General features: G+C 37.8%; 1 protein-coding gene across 1 annotated transcript in view; it reads right to left on the bottom strand.

Moving 5' to 3' along the window:
- LOC150089501 (glycosaminoglycan xylosylkinase-like) overlaps positions 1 to 15,828 on the bottom strand; it is a 128,882-nt gene that overhangs the window by 94,109 nt on the left and 18,945 nt on the right. Inside the window, exons 2-3 of the mRNA XM_090390006.1 lie at positions 13,437 to 13,569; positions 8,501 to 8,961 (exon numbers count right to left, since the gene is read on the bottom strand). Coding sequence (XP_090246132.1) covers positions 8,501 to 8,961; positions 13,437 to 13,569 — 594 coding nt within the window. The remainder of the gene's footprint in view (positions 1 to 8,500; positions 8,962 to 13,436; positions 13,570 to 15,828) is intronic.

The following is a 15,828-nucleotide window of genomic DNA, read 5'->3' as shown; positions in this document are numbered from 1 at the left end:
CTGTTGCACATGGAAGACTGCTACACAAATTGGAGCAGTGTGGCATTGGAGGCAAATTGCTGCTATGGATAAAGGGGTGGTTGAGGGGGAGAAGACAGAGAGTGGTAATCAATGGACACTGCTCATCGTGGACTGATGTTATTAGTGGAGTCCCTCAGGGCTCAGTGTTGGGTCCATTATTGTTTTCTGTATTTATAAATGATATTGATGATGGTATATCGGGATTAATGTCCAAGTTTGCAGACGATACAAAGGTTGGCAGGGTTGTCAAGGACACTACTGACACTATGCTTCTGCAACAGGATCTGGAAAGGTTGAGCAGATGGGCTGAGAGGTGGCAAATGAAGTTTAACATTGACAAATGTAAAGTACTACACATGGGAAACAGCAACCCCAGAGCAACGTATCAACTCTGTGGTTACAACACTGACAGTGGTAGAGAATGAAAGGGACTTGGGGGTGGTTGTGCAGGCAGATATGAAGTTCCCTGAGCAGTGCAGACGGGCTGCAAGAGTAGCTCATGGAGTATTGTCAATGATATACAGGAATTTTTCCAGCAGGGATAAGGAGGTGATTATTCCATTGTATAAGGCGATGGTCAGGCCACACCTAGAGTACTGTATACAGGTCTGGAGGCCTCATTTCAAGAAGGATGTAGAGCTGCTGGAACGAGTACAGAGAAGGGCAACAAGATTAGTGAATGGAACAAAGGGGTGCTCTTACGAAGAAAGGCTTAAGTTTTGCAAATTACAGTGTCTGGAGACTAGGCACAGCGAGGTGATCTGATAGAGGTGTATAAAGCCTTGAATGGTTTAAGCATGCTCAATGCTGATGGGATTCTTCCTCTAGCTCAGAATAATCACCTGAGAGGGCATAAATTCAAATTGAGGAAAGACAGATGTAGGATAGACGTGCGGAAATTTGCCTTTAGCCAGCGAGTGGTTGGTTGGTGGAACAGACTTCCATCCCTTGTGGTGGAGGTTGATAGCCTAAATAAGTTTAAGGCTCAGCTGGACAGGTATTTTGAAAGAACAGAGGGGTGAAGTGGAAGTGGTTTTTTTTTTTTTTTTTTTTTTTTTTTGGCTGATGCTGCATAAGCTTGCTTTCTTGCATCAAATGCCTCTACTAATGCCTCTACTAACAGCAAGTTTGCATGGAAGTTTGTCAGAAACTGCAATGAATGGTTAATGAAGATGTTGAGGTTCTGCTTAAGATAACAGTGGAAGAGACATGGCTTCATCACTTCAATCCAGAGAATAGGCAAGAAAGCTCTGTAGAAAGCAAGAAAGCGTGTTGCTGAACCATTCAAGGAATGGTTCAGCAACACGTTGTGCCACATCATGTGAATGTTACGGGACCTTACTACAGAACTGTACTGCATACCTTGTGGGATCATATTTGTCACAAAGGACCACAGCTGCACACAGGTGGGTGAATGCTACACAATGACAATGCAAGACTTCAAAATGCTCATAACTGTCATAAAGTACTTAGCCAGAATTAATGTCAAATGTATTCATCATAGTCCTGCGATTTTTTTTTAATTTCAAAAGTTAAAGAAGGGGCCCACGAGGGAAACATTCCCAGTTGCCAGAAGAAGTTGTAAAGACATTGGAGGTGATTCTTAAATACATGTCAAAAATTGGCTTCAATGATGCTTTTGAAGAATGGCAGAAATGTTGGAGTAAGTGCATTTCATCGAATGGGAATTACTTTGAAAATAACCACTAAAATATGGATGATTAATAAAGGTATGTCATGAAAAAATAAATTATAATTATTCTTTATTGAACAGCCCTCATTGAAACAGCCCTGTTTGAATGGCACCAGGTTATCTTTCTCTAAATGCTTGAAATGAAAGCACTTCACTGGATAAATGTAGCACTTATTACTAATAGAGTCTAAAAATCATACATTTAATGGAAGTTTTTCTAAATCTTCTTTGTTTCATCTGCAAACTTACATTAAGCCTGATACACTGTCATCAATATCATTAATAAATACAGAAAACTGCAATGGGCTTGGCACCAAACCCTGCAGAACTCCCACTAATAACATTAGTCCATGAAGAGCAGTGCCCACTGATGACCACTCCCTCTTCACTCACTAAACCAGTGGTGTCAACCTTTTTTTTAATAACGGCACCCCTAAGTAATTTTTTTTATTTTGCGGCACCCCTACTCAATTTTCTCTCTGTTAGATCCGATTCTCTCCCTGCGTGTGTGATATACAGGGTGATTCACTACCAGTGTGACAAACTTGCAGGAGGTGTAGGGGGCACAAAGACGAATCGGAATCACATAGCATTGCAGGGTCCGAAATGCCTTCATCATGCGGTAGAGGACGTTGAACAGGAGGTCGCGTGAACAGCGATCCTGCTGGAAGTCAGCATTTGCGAACCGGTTCCCGGGTCAGTAGGATGGATGAGTATTCAAACGTTGAACTGGCCGACATGCACCTCGCATATGGAGCTGCGGACTGTAACGGGTGCACCGCTCTGCGCTTTTACCAGGAACATTTCACGCACAGGCGTGCTCCTCATCATATGATTTTCGCACGTGTGCACAGAAGGTTACGTGAGACTGGTTGTTTCACGAGAGGTACCATGAATCGAGAGCAAACGACGAGGATGCCAGACAATGAGGAGAATGTCCTACGTCTTGCAGAAGGCAATCCGAGTAAGAGTACTCGAGCAATAGGCCAACGATTGGGTAATTCCCAATCCACTGTATGGAGAATACTGTCAACAAACCAAATGAGTTCATACTATCTGCAATGCGTCCAATCATTGGAGCCTGCGGATTATCCACTCCGGAGGACTTTTGCTACTTGATTTCTTCAACAGAAATGGTTCGCAGATGCTGACTTCCAGCAGGATCGCTGTTCATGCGACCTCCCATTCAACGTCCTCTACCGCATGACAGTGAAAGGAGTGAAGGTGGAGTTGGGTTTCTGGTCCATAAAGATTTTAAAAACAACATTTTGGAATTCAAAAGTACATCACCAAGGGTGTCAAGACTAATACTCAAGATTTCTAAGAGGTACAAGCTAAAGATTATAATAATTTATGCACCAACATCGAGCCATGATGATGAAGAGGTTGAAGAAATGTACACTGAAATTGAGAGTCTTCTAGATGAGCAGAAAACCCACTACACTATTATTATGGGGGACTTCAATGCTAAGGTTGGAAAAAGGCAAAACAGTGCAGAAAGAGGAACTAGGAAATTTTGGAATTGGTGAAAGAAATAAAAGAGGTGAAAGACTTGTGGAATTTGCAGAATCTCAAGGAATGTCAGTAATGAACACTTTTTTCAAGAAAAGGGTGAACAGAAAGTGGACATGGAAGAGTCCAAATGGATTAACAACTAATGAAATCGACTTCATCCTCACTAACAGAAGATATATTGTGAATGATGTTACCGTCCTGAATAAGGTAAATGTTGGAAGTGATCACAGAATGGTAAGATGTACACTTGATATAGATGTAGGAAAGGAAAGGAAAAAACTGACTCGAGTAAATAATACAAAGGTCTTTGAAATAACAGAGGAGGAGAAAAGGCAGTATGTACTGGAACTTAAGAACAAGTTTGAGCTTCTGCAGACTGCTCAGGACCAAGATATCGACGAGGAATATTACAACTTTCTGAAAGTGATCAAGCCCAAGAAACCTATAGGGAAACAGAAATCCAAAGAAGAAAAAATTAGTCAAGAAACACTTGTCATGATGAACCAAAGACGACAAATGAAGAGCAAGAAAAACACTGACAGGGAGAAAATTGAGTACACTGAGTTATGCAAAGCCATTAGAAAGAGACTCAGAGAGGACATAAGAAGATTTAACACAAGAAAAGTAGAACAAGCATTAAGGGAAAACAAAGGATTTAAATCAGCAGCCATGAGCAGTAATATAGAAAGACAAATGATACTGAAACTGAAGAATAGCGATGGTGTACTTATAAACAGCAGAGAAGGCATAATTCAAATAGCAGAAGACTACAATAGAGAATTATACAAGGAGCGAGGGAATGATACCAGCAGTGGGGAAGATGGATTGCAAAGTAGCAACACATACGACATACCCGATATTCTTCCTGATGAGGTAGAACATGCATTGAAGAAAATGAAAAATCGGAAAGCCCTGGGGGAAGATGATGTTACTGTAGAGTTGTTAAAATTGGGAGGAAGAGACATAACACAAAAACTGGCAAGGCTCTTCACAAAGTGCATTAAAAAAGGTGTGATGCCTAAGCAGTGGAATAATGCAATCATAGTTTTGCTGCATAAGAAAGGAGATAAATCAGAAATTGGAAATTATAGACCAATTAGCTTGTTATCCCAAATCTACAAGTTGTTCACAAGGGTTATTACTAACAGATTAGAAAGAATACTTGATGAGAATCAACCGAAAGAGCAAGCTGGCTTTAGGACAGGATTCTCAACTATGGATCACCTTCACGTAATATCACAGCTAATGGAGAAAGCAAATGAATATAAAACACCATTATGCCTGGCATTTGTGGATTATGAAAAGGCATTTGACTCCATACCGCATAAGGCAATGTTTCGGGCACTAGAAAGACAAGGCATAGATACTCCATATATTATGATTTTGAAGAAAATATATGAGAGTGCTACATCCTTTATTAGACTAGACAAAGACAGTAGGAAATTTAAAATCGAGAAAGGAGTTCGACAAGGAGACACAATATCTCCGAAGCTGTTTACTGCTGCCCTTGAGGAAGCTTTCAGAAGATTAGACTGGTCGCAGAAAGGAGTCAATGTGAACGGTGAGTACCTAAACCATTTACGATTTGCAGATGACATTGTGGTCATAAGCCACAATCCCAAAGAATTAGAGGAAAATCTTAATCAGTTATGCACAGTTAGTAAGGATTTTGAACTAAAGATGAATATGGCTAAAACAAAAGTAATGATGAACAAGTATGCCACAGAAAGGGAAATAATGATTGAAGGAGCAGTAATTGAAAAGGTGGAGTCATATACTTATCTGGGACAAGTTATTAGCTGTAATAATGATAAATGGCTGGAAGTCAAGAGAAGAATAAATTTTGGATGGATAGCATTCAGGAAATATAGTCACATACTGAAGAGCAATATCCCAGTTTGTCTGAAACGTAAAATAATGAATCAATGTATACTCCCCACCATGACTTATGGAAGTGAAACTTGGGCACTCACCAAAAGAATGGAAGAGAAGCTAAGAACTACACAGCGAAGAATGGAACGAATTATATTGGGAATCAGACTGTTAGATAAGAAGAGAAACACATGGATTAGGCAGCAAACTCAAGTAAAGGACATTCTTATCAAAACTAAAGAACTAAAATGGTCTTGGGCAGGACACATAGCTCAAAGACATGATGACAGATGGACTAAGAAAATAACAGAATGGTACCCAAGAGGAGCTAGAAGAAAACCTGGAAGACAAAGGCGGAGATGGATAGATGAAATTCATGAGTTTTTGGGTAGTAAATGGATGGCCAGTGCTCAAAACAGAAGGAACTGGAAAGTTGCTGGAGAGGCCTTCATCCTGCAGTGGATTGAAAATGGCTGATGATGATGATGATGACCGCATGACAAAGGCATTTCGGACCCTGCAATGCTATGTGATTCTGATTCGTCTTTGTGCCCCCTACACCTCCTGCAAGTTTGTCGCACTGGTAGTGAATCACCCTGTATATACTCGTATATATCTAATATTAAAAAATATATATGTTATATGATAGTTATTACAATAATATAATTATAAAAATTACATTTCATAATATGAATTATATATATACAGTATATAATAATTTTATTCTTTATATAGAGGTACTAAGTAAACATCAATTACAGATCATTAAAAAGATACTGTACATCTTTTTATAATGAAATAAACATATAAATTAAAAAAATAACAAGTTCAAGTAACTTAAACCCAAATTACATGGCACCCCGGTTGAAAACCACTACACTAAACCATCCCTTTATTCAAGCAGTAACCTTCCCTTAATACCACACTGCTCCAATTTGTACAGCAGTCTATTACATGCAACACTATCAAAAGCTTTCCTGAAATCCAAGTACAGCAGACTGTTGTAGTAACAGCAACCCAAATAACAGCACATTGGGATTGGATGTTTATATATAGTAGAGATGTTTTGCAGTGCCGAGAAAATAAAAAATGGCAAGTCACGTGATTACTGTATTGTTTACATTTGCCATTCTGAAAGTGAATTTTGTACTGATATTAGCATTAGCAGAGGCATATCATGCAAAAAAAAAGCAAGCTTATACAACATCGCCCAAAAAAAAAAAAAAAAAAAACCTTCCCATTTCACCCATCCATTCGTTCCAAATGTTTATCTAAGCTATCAACTTCCAAAACAACAGATGGAAGTTTGTTCCAGCAATCAACTACCCCCTGGCTAAAGGCAAATTTCCACACATCTATTCGACAACTATCTTTCCTCAATTTTGGTTTATGTCCCAAGAGGAAGAGGAAGAATCCCATCAGCATTGAGCCTGCTCAAGCCATTCCCCCATTATAACGGCCATTCCTCCATTATAAATCCCCCATTATAACAAGGTTTTTCCCCTAAATATACTCATGCTATATCTAAAGTATAACCACTCCTGTCTGGATGGTCCTGCATTACTTTTTTAACTGATGATGCCATTATTTTCCCCTGGAACAGAACTTAAACTAACAGGTCTGTAATTACTAGTGTCACCCTTTGATCTCCCTTTGTGAATTTGGGATACATTTGCACATCTCCAGTCAGTGAGGATCTCCCCTAAATCCAAGGATGCTCTAGTTGGTACTAGTTTATGTACATGTAAGTGCATTTTACAGAAATTATATGTCACTCATTCATCCCCATTGTGAATTTGGATGCATTCACACAACTTCAGTCCACAGAAACCTCCCTCGAATCCAAAGATGCTCTCCTAATTATGGCTAAAGGTTTGCTCAGCTCCTTTGCTGCCTCACTTAATATAATTGGATAGATCCTATCCACCCCAAGTGCCTTTTTTTTATGTTTACCTTCAATAATTTCTCTTCCACGTTCCTCTCAGTTATCACAAAACCATTTAACTGTTAGAGCTTGATAAACTTCTCGCATCCCCCTCCCTAAAGAATTCCTCAAGTGTGAATGTAGATCCAAAATACCTATTCAGCCTGTCATTAACAGTTAAACCATCAGCATTAAGTGAACCAATCTGATTTGAACCCTTCCTTCTATTGTTATATAAGTGGAGAAGTCTTTGCTGCTTTTCTTGGCATTCTTTCCCAGAGACCTCGTAATGCTTGGCTTGCCTCACCTACTTTGTGACTTGATTGTAGACTAGTTTATATCTACCATAGTCTTCTGTATCATCTGATAATTTATATGCAACCCATGCATTTTTCTTCTCTGCCATGTGTCTCGATAGTTCATCTGTCATCCATTTAGGTCTAAGCCTTGAACAGTATTTCGTAATTGGTATGAAAAACCTTGTAGCTTCTGTGATTATTTTCTGAATGCTTCCCATTTAGAATTTGTTGTTGGTAACATTAGTTGGTTCCACTGTACAGAATTTAAGACTGATTGATTGATTTGGTTTTTAATGGCACATTGGCGGCTAAGGCCATAATGTGCCATAGAATTTAAGAACTGTCTGAGACCACTCTAGTCTCCTATACGAAAGCAAAAACCCTTCCTCTTGATGGCAAGTACTTTAATAAATCTCACATCATTACACTGCCACCCAGTGGTTCTTTTAGATTTAGATTCTTAATGCATGAAGAATCACTGATTAACTATTCCAAAAAAAATCAAATTGTAACCTGGTAACATTTCAGGATTCTTTCCAAATCCTATCATTAGACCTAAATGGGGCTGTATGTTAAGAAAGAGGAACAAAATTTACTAAAGGATAGATTACAAATAGAATAAATTAAAGTGAATTACATAACAATAAAATTTGTCTTCAAGTTTACAACACAAGACTTCAGATCAGAGAATATTAATTACATGTTTATTTTGATTGGCATACTTGGATAATTAAGTGGAAACTAATAAGTGATAAATCGGGTTAAATGCACATAAAAGTGAACTAATAATACTAAAAAAAAAAGAGAAAGAGAATACTAATCATATAATGAATTAAAGGGGACTGGAAAATGGAAGTAACAGTCATGTTTAAATTTTAGCATTTTTAAATAAATATTTAAACATAACATTCAAAATAACATTTTGAAACTTGGTTTATATTACTTTATCATTAGATGATTAAATATACTATTTATATTAAAAACTGAATAGGTTAAATTAAACCTGAAAAGGACATTATGTAAAAATATTACAAAGTAATAAAATTTAATAAAAGACATTTTACTACCTGGAATAATTAAATATTAAACTAATTAATTATTTCACATATACTGTCTTTTATTAAATTTTATTACTTAAAATGTTTAATTTTCACACTTTTATAGATTTGTTCTTACCGCATTGGTTTAAATGCTACCTTCTGTTCACCTTCTAGAGTTAACATCATCTTCAGTTGGGTACCCTTGTAACCTACATCAGCACCAATCACTCGATAAGTCGCCATTGCAGAAAGAATTGTCCCTAATTCTGGAGTATTTTGGGGATGAATTTCTCTTGGCTTTACCCATGCAGCTGCTATACTCCATGGAGAAGCTGCAAGTTGGACTTTCATTTTTATTTCACTTACCAATGTATGAAGTAATTTTAAATATTCAGGTCTGTTTTGAAGGCTTGTGAAATTCATCTGCTGTAATTTTGCATTAATCTTCATTCCTGCCATCGTAGCAACACTTGATATTGAAACATTTGATTTGCTCTTGTCAATTTCTTTATCTTCAAGAGCTGCGTTTTCAACGCTAGATGACAGTAATTTCTGTTTTCTAAGAGATCTAAGTACCAAATGGTGCTTCTCAGTAACCTAAGAAACAAGTTGGCATATTTTAAATATTTTTAATGCATTAAAAATCATAATATTATTGGTTTATAAGCATTTAAAGTTGTTGAAAATTATAATTTCAGTATGAAATTAAACAGTCCCAATGGGAAAAAACTATTCATATACATCATAAAAAATTCATATAATCATGATATTAGAACCTGGAAAAAAAATTGATGCCAGAAGCAAACTAATTCACAGAAACATAGAATTTATATACTGTCTATATAGACAGTATATACAGTGTGATTCAGAACTATGTTTCAGAAATGTGCATGGAGGTCAGAAACACGATAACAAGCAAGAATCATAAATAAATTTTCTGTTTATACTCCGGGACGACCAAATGGTCAGAGGAGTTCACAATATAGACAGAATATAAGAAACAGCACCGTATTCAGCAGTCACGGGCTTGATCCCCGGTCACTCAAGGCACGTGTACTTATTAGCATTAGTAGAGGCATATGATGCAAGAAAGCAAGCTTATGCAGCATCAGCCAAAAAAAAAAAAAAAAAAAAAAAAAACACTTCCACTTCACCCCTCTGTTCGTTCGAAATACCTGTCCAGCTGAGCCTTAAATTTATTTAGGCTATCAACTTCCACGACAAAGGATGGAAGTCTGTTCCACCAACCAACTACTTGCTGGCTAAAGGCAAAATTTCCGTACGTCTATCCTACATCTGTCTTTACTCAATTTGAATTTATGCCCTCTCAGGTGATTATTCTGAGCAAGAGGAAGAATCCCATCAGCACTGAGCATGCCCAAACCATTCAAGGCTTTATACACCTCTATCAGGTCACCTCGCTGGTGCCTAGTCTCCAGACTCTGTAATTTGCAAAGCCTTTCTTCGTAAGAGCACCCCTTTGTTCCATTCACTAATCTTGTTGCCCTTCTCTGTACTCGTTCCAGCAGCTCTACATCCTTCTTGAAATGAGGCCTCCAGACCTGTATGCACCTGCGCACCTGACCAATAGGCTACGGCGGCCTAATTATAGGAACATATGGTTGCATGCACAACCCAGACGTGCTACACGCCCACAAAGAGACAGGAAGACGCAAGACATGTGAACATAATGATAATTTATTAGACAAAGAAGAGTTTACACAACATGATTCTTTTAAAAGAAACTTTTAAAGCAGGTGTTCGAAGTTGCGGCCTGCAGATGTAATACACGCCCCGCAATGACGACACATCGATCGACGAACGTTCGCAAGAATGCGTGGTGTATCGGCAACAAAACTACTTGCAGCAACGAACCGTGCCACCAGGTCCATGTCCGATTCCACAGGAGTTTCATACACTTGGCTTTTCATGTGGCCTCAAAGAAAAAAATCATTAGGGGACAGGTATGGTGATCGAGGTGGCCATGGAATGGGTCCAGCACGGCCAATCCATTGCCTGGAAATGTTGCGTCCAGATGCTGGCAGACAATGCGGGAGAAATGCGCTGGAGCTCCATCATGTTGAAACCACAAGCGCTGCTGCACGTGGAGGGGTACATCGTTCAGCAATTCCGGCAGGACCTGTGCCAGGAATGTGCGATAAGTCTCTCCATTTAGTCTCGATGGAAGCACGTAGGGGCCGATCACAATATCACCAACCAAACCTGCCCAGATGTTGATACTGCAGCGATGTTGAGGCCATGTGGCTGTCGGATTTTGATGTGCCCACACATGCAGCACATTGGGCACATTGAAGATGCCTTCTAGTGTAAACATCGCCTCATCAGTGAAGAGGACGTCTGCTGCAGTCTGCTGTAAAAACCAATGTGCGAAGTCCATACGCTGCTGGTAATCACCGGCGGACAGAGCCTGCACGCGTTGTACGTGGTACGGATGCAGCTCGTCCTCATGTAAGATGCGCCACACGCTGGATTGAGACACATCTAAACGTGCACCAGTAGCTCGAGTATAGGTCCCTTGATCGTTTTCGACTTCTGCCAGAACGGCTTCTTCCAGGACAAGTGACCGCGTCGTTCTCTCAGCACCAGTATCGTTCATTCAGCCCCAGTATTCGTTCGGACGTCTGCATAGTGGATTGCGCGAAGCTTCCCGTTTCGAGCAATCCATTATGCAGACGTCCGAACACGGTATGAGTCTGTTGGGAAACCGGTAATGATACACTTCCCTAGCGGCTGCTCCACTGCAATTAGCTGCCCCATAAACGAGGTGCATATCCGCCATTTCGCTGTTCGTATAGCGATTCATCCTTCCGCATGCTCATACACACAAATGACGCTTCCCGTCACTTCATCCTGATCACCTTTCCTCCCGATATGCAGCGTCCGGGTTGTGCATGCAACCATATGTTCCTATATGATTCTTGCTTGTTATCATGTTCCTGACCTCCATGCACATTTCTGAAACATAGTTCTGAATCACCTTGTAGAAATCAAATGTTAAAAATTCCATAAAACAAGAATAAACAAACTATAACCTCTGAAGATATTCTGTTTGACTCTGTGCTAATTGGTGATAAGGACAGTCTGAGATCTCATAGTGGAATTTGAAGCTCTGTGTGCTGATTACAGTTCTCAACTGTTGAGAATAGTGGTATTATTATTAGCTGTATGGTGCAAAGAAGCCTGATGCTTATGCTGCACCAGCCAAAAAAAAAAATTCCTAAGTTACCCTAAGAGTAAGATAAATAATAAACCAAGGTCAGTTGTGAAGGACAGCTGAATATGGAAAACTGTTTCATTTGCCAACAAATCTCCCAATGAGATCTAATAATGATCAAGATTTTGCAGAAACTAAGCAGGGGTTGTGTTATAATGACAGCTTATTGAGAAAGCTATCATCAACAACCTGAGAAATTAACTTCAGGATAGTGTTTGGAAAGCCTGTGGCTGGCAATGATGTAAGCTCAATGTTTATCATGGAACATACACATTATTCTATTGATTCATATGCATCTTTGGGAGGACTGTATTGCCCATGCTGAGTGTGTTAAGTAAAATTCATTTTTATAGTATAAATTTTAAGTTTAAAACAGAGAATACTATACTAATAAGCCAGTCATCATTGCAATATAGATGACTGGCTTATTAGTATAGTATCTGAGTGTGTGTACACATGCATGCATCTGTTAAGTAAAATTCATTTTTACAGTATAAATTTGAAGTTTAAAACGGAGAATACTATACTAATAAGCCAGTCATCTTTGCAATATAGATGACTGACTTATTAGTATAGTACCTTATATAACAAATGATTGTTTTAAGGTTGTAAATAGGGTAACTTTTTACCCTATTTAACCGAGTGCGTGAGGATCAAAAAAAAACACTTGCACAACCAGTTATGAATTAACTAGTTCTCATATCAATTTACTTATATGTTCTTTTTTTCTTACCAAATTGCATCAGTAAAGAGTGCAATATGTCAATTTTTCAACTACATCAAGAATGCTGGGAAGGAAAAAAAAAATGTTCTCATCAACTTTCCTACCAGGTGAATATATTCAAAACAATGTGCTCTTACAGTATACAATACATTAAGTTAGTCCTGGAAACACATATGGTATCTTCTTATCATTTTACTATAGCTATATGTGTTTTATCCCATTCATGAGCACATTTCCCAAATGTGTGGGTGGACCCCTATAGTCAGTTTCCAATAGAGATAGGCTCTGTGGAATGAGTTTCTTCATGAATTTTGCAACACTAACAGCATCATTCTATCATTCTGCTATTACTAATATGTCTTTTATCCTATCCATGAGCAAATTTCCAAAATGTGTGTGGGCTCCCTATAATTAGTTTCCATTAGGGGTGGGCTCTGTGGAATAAGCTCCATCAAATTGAGGTTTTGTAAAAATGAATCATGTAGATAAATGCTTTTAGATATTAATTATTTCTTCTTATTTTGACTTGTTTGCCCAACATTAGGGTAAAATTACTATCAACAAAATCTAACCAGGATTTTTTTTAAAAAATGAAAACAAAATTTATAAAAAAAAGTAAACCTGTTTGTTTACTTTTTTTTTTTTTTTTTTGGAAGCAATAATGACTTTACATTTATGTATAACTCAATTTGGTTTCAACTTCTGGCTATCTGAATATTACAGAATTTCTTCAATTTCAGCTTTGTATGCCAAATCAGATAACAATGGACAACAGGTGTAATGTCCTCCAATTTTCAAAGCTTTTTTGAGCTGTTATCTATTAAAATTATGTCTACTATTAGTGTAAAAAATGGGCAAGAGATGGTAGCATGTACTGGACAAATTTCAAGACAATTTGTACATAAACAGACATTTGAAATGCATCTGAAATGACCTTGGAAAAAAAAAAAAAAAAAAACACACAGGTCACTTTACATACTCCCAGGTCTCTTGGCATTTAATTTATAGTTAAACTATAAATTAAATGTCAAGCAGACTAAAAACATAACTCTTGATAACTTTGGTAAAGCTTTATTGCATTAACATAAATGTCAGTATGGTTATTTAACTCACCTGTAACTCTGGATGGGAGAAATGAAAAAATAATCCAAATCCAATCACCATAAATACACATGTTCCTAAAATTGCTGCAATGCGAACCTTCAGTTTCATTTCTGAATCACTAGAATGAATCAAGTATGGTTTCCTGAATTTCAATTTCTTTCATTTTGTGAACTCTTTAAAAAGAAAAAAAAAATTATGTTAATGACATATCCTACCAAAAAAATATAACTTATCCCTCAAATTTCCCAAAATATTGAAAACAAGTAAAATTTACAAATTAATGATAGATGAAAGGGAAAGCTGCAGCCATTATCAATCCACTACAGGATGGAAGTCTCCTCAACAATTCATGTTGAGGGAAATGAACCATAATCTGCCAAGCTGGTCTAGTGCAGGTTGGTAGGTCGACTGTATTTAGCAGTCAGGTGCTTGAACTCTGGTCTACTCAAAGAGCATGTGCTACTGCACTGCCACTCATGACTGCTCGACTACAGAGGCCTGATATATGATTGCTACATAAATATACATGGAATACATTATTAGCTCCAGCAAGATGGAATTGGTAAATTATTTAACCAAGTAACCAGTCTAAGCATGACGTTACTTGGTTACACACCCATAAGTAGAAGCAACAAAGCAAATTGAAATGGTCCATTGTATTAGACATGGCCAGTTCCAGCAATGACAGAAATTCTGTCAACTCTGATCATTCAGCAGCAACTAAATCCTCAAGCTTATACCTTCATGTTGTGATACAGATGGTAACCCACAGCATATCCCTGACATAAAAAAACTCAAGGGTAATATAAATGTATAAATAAATAAATAAATTTTCTGTTTATACTCCGGCACGACAATCAAGTCAGCAGAGTTTACAATAAATCATCAATACAAATATTTATCGTATTTAGTAGTCACGGGATTGAACCCCGGTCCACTCAAGGAACGCGTGCTATGCACCCTCGCTCCTGACTACTGGGCTACGTCAGGCCTATACTGAGAGCAACCAATACAATTAGGGGCTGAGTGGATGGTTTCCTGCAACACACCCAAAGAGTAATAGTTACCAGTTAAACCTCCATGGCACTAGGTCAGTGATAAATCTAAATATTCTGGGTTCCTCCATGAATCTGTAGTTTCACAAATTTGCATTTGAGATTCATGAATTCAAATCTCAATGTCAATACAGCTAATCAACATGTTAAATATGCAAATTACCCAGAGGATAATTAACTTTGAAGCTAAATAATAATAAACAGAATTAGTATAAATAAATTTAATATAACAAAGCATTTAAAACAAATCAAGTGTAAGAATAAATTAAAACAATGAAGAAAGCAGTGGATGACCGTGAGCATCCAAACTAAGGCAATAACTAGTATTGGCATAACTAGGTATTTAGGTAGCAAAATTGCCTTGCCAAGAATAACCTAAACTATAGCATTAATTTTGCAGTATTATATTTTTGGTATTCTTAGTGTTCCTTTTTTATAATAATCATTACATGGACATTAATAATCAAATTTTAAAAGGTAGAAAACAGAGACTTCATATATATAGTTGCAAATTAAATAGTTTATTCATTGTTACCAAAAGATTGAAAGAAGATTTCCTACACAAAGCCACATTAACAAATACTGAAAACAACAATGGGCCCAGCATTGAACCCTGGGGACTCCACTGATAACATTAGTCCATAAAGAGCAGTGCCCATTGATAACCACTCTCTGTCTTAGCATTAGTAGAGGCATATAATGCAAGAAAGCAAGCTTATAAAGCATCAGCCAAAAAAAAAACCTTTCCATTTCACCCATCCATTCACTCCAAATGCTTGTCTAGTCCTGCCTTGAACTTATTTAAGTTGTCGACTTCCACTACAACAGATGTTCTTCCACTTAACCAGGGGCACAGCTACCATATAGCAAAAGTAGGCAAAGCCTGGGGGCCCTACTTCACCAGGGGCCATAAACAGATGCAAGTAGGGGCCACCCCTACTATGCTAGTGCCTATATACAGACACAACATATAACGAAAATATTTTTCTCACTGAGCTCCCCAACAATGTTATACATCTAGAATAAGGAAGGAATTCTTCTTATATCTTATCACCAAAACATAACAAACCCAGGTGGCGGCAGTCTTTATTTTGCTTTTACAAATGCAACTTTGTATAGTGATCAGGCACCCGTTCGGTTACTGTAAGTGTATGCATCATATCATATGGTGTTCGAGATTCCCCAACTTGACAGGAGGACAGTCCCCATAGTATACAAACATTTAGCCATATACGGTGGTCAAAAGTTGTTAGCTGATTAATTTCAATTCAAGTTTGTTCAAGTTATTATCAAAACAGCAATTGGCATACAAAAATGTATTTTTGCATGTCAATTGCATACAGAAG

Source organism: Mastigoproctus giganteus, chromosome 2, assembly GCF_048544385.1.
Source record: "Mastigoproctus giganteus isolate SK-2022 chromosome 2, ASM4854438v1, whole genome shotgun sequence".
In the NCBI taxonomy this organism is placed as follows: Eukaryota; Metazoa; Arthropoda; class Arachnida; order Uropygi; family Thelyphonidae; genus Mastigoproctus; species Mastigoproctus giganteus.
This window is presented reverse-complemented; position numbering and strand designations above follow the sequence as displayed.